An 868-nucleotide genomic window follows, 5' to 3' on the forward strand; every position below is an offset into this window, starting at 1 on the left:
ATTGAATATACTGAATTCACATTCTATGGTTGTTATCTTAAGATCAGCTGCTTGTGTCAGAAACTTAAATATCTAATTTTATCCATCCTTTAAAAATAAACATTTAGTGGAATTTAGCCCTTTGTTTCTGCTATAGACTCTCCTCTTTATGTCTTGGTTTGATCATTTTTATTTATAATATTTTTGAAGCCCTTTGGACAAACTTGTTGGTTCTTCAGCACCAGATCAGAATGAAAGTTGCTTTTTTAAAAGTCAACATTAAGTTTGAAACTCATATTAATAAAAGTAAAGTAGATGTTACCAGTATGTGAATTTTTATGTTGTGTTTTTTTCCCTCAGACAGCCTCACTGAGGTGAAGGTGAAGGAAAAGGCGGAGTCTGTTATTCTGCCCTGTAGAACCAAAGCTGTCCTGAATAAGGACACGCTAGTGGAGTGGACTCGTTCTGAACCATATTTTGGGTTCGTTCACGTGTTTCCAAATACAAGTAACCACTACAGGCAACAGGATGACCTTTACTGCGCTCGCACAGAGATGAACGTAGATCTGCTGCAGACTGGAGACCTGAGTCTGACCCTGAAGTATCCCACAGACAGAGACAGTGGAAGCTACATCTGCACCATCTACAGAGACCAGGACATCCTAAGACAGAGAGTCGTTCTGCATCACGTCAAAGAAGGTCAGAGCTGTTCATAAGGACATTAAATATAAATAGTTTTTTAAAGTAACAGGTTGTGACCTTTGACCCCAGCATTAAGCTTAATCTGAGATCTATCCAATGATCCTCCGGCTCCATCTTCATTCCTGCTGCGTATCGATGCTCCTCTGTGCTGCTCTCCTCAGAGACTCTCCTCTGTGACCTCAGAGGT

General features: G+C 40.2%; 1 protein-coding gene across 1 annotated transcript in view; it reads left to right on the top strand.

Moving 5' to 3' along the window:
* The window catches only part of LOC107103830, a 10,512-nt gene that overhangs the window by 2,503 nt on the left and 7,141 nt on the right, over positions 1–868 (top strand). The window contains exon 2 of the mRNA XM_015403665.1: positions 340–678. Coding sequence (XP_015259151.1) covers positions 340–678 — 339 coding nt within the window. The remainder of the gene's footprint in view (positions 1–339; positions 679–868) is intronic.

Source organism: Cyprinodon variegatus, unplaced genomic scaffold (genome assembly GCF_000732505.1).
Source record: "Cyprinodon variegatus isolate N-32 unplaced genomic scaffold, C_variegatus-1.0 Scaffold1538, whole genome shotgun sequence".
In the NCBI taxonomy this organism is placed as follows: Eukaryota; Metazoa; Chordata; class Actinopteri; order Cyprinodontiformes; family Cyprinodontidae; genus Cyprinodon; species Cyprinodon variegatus.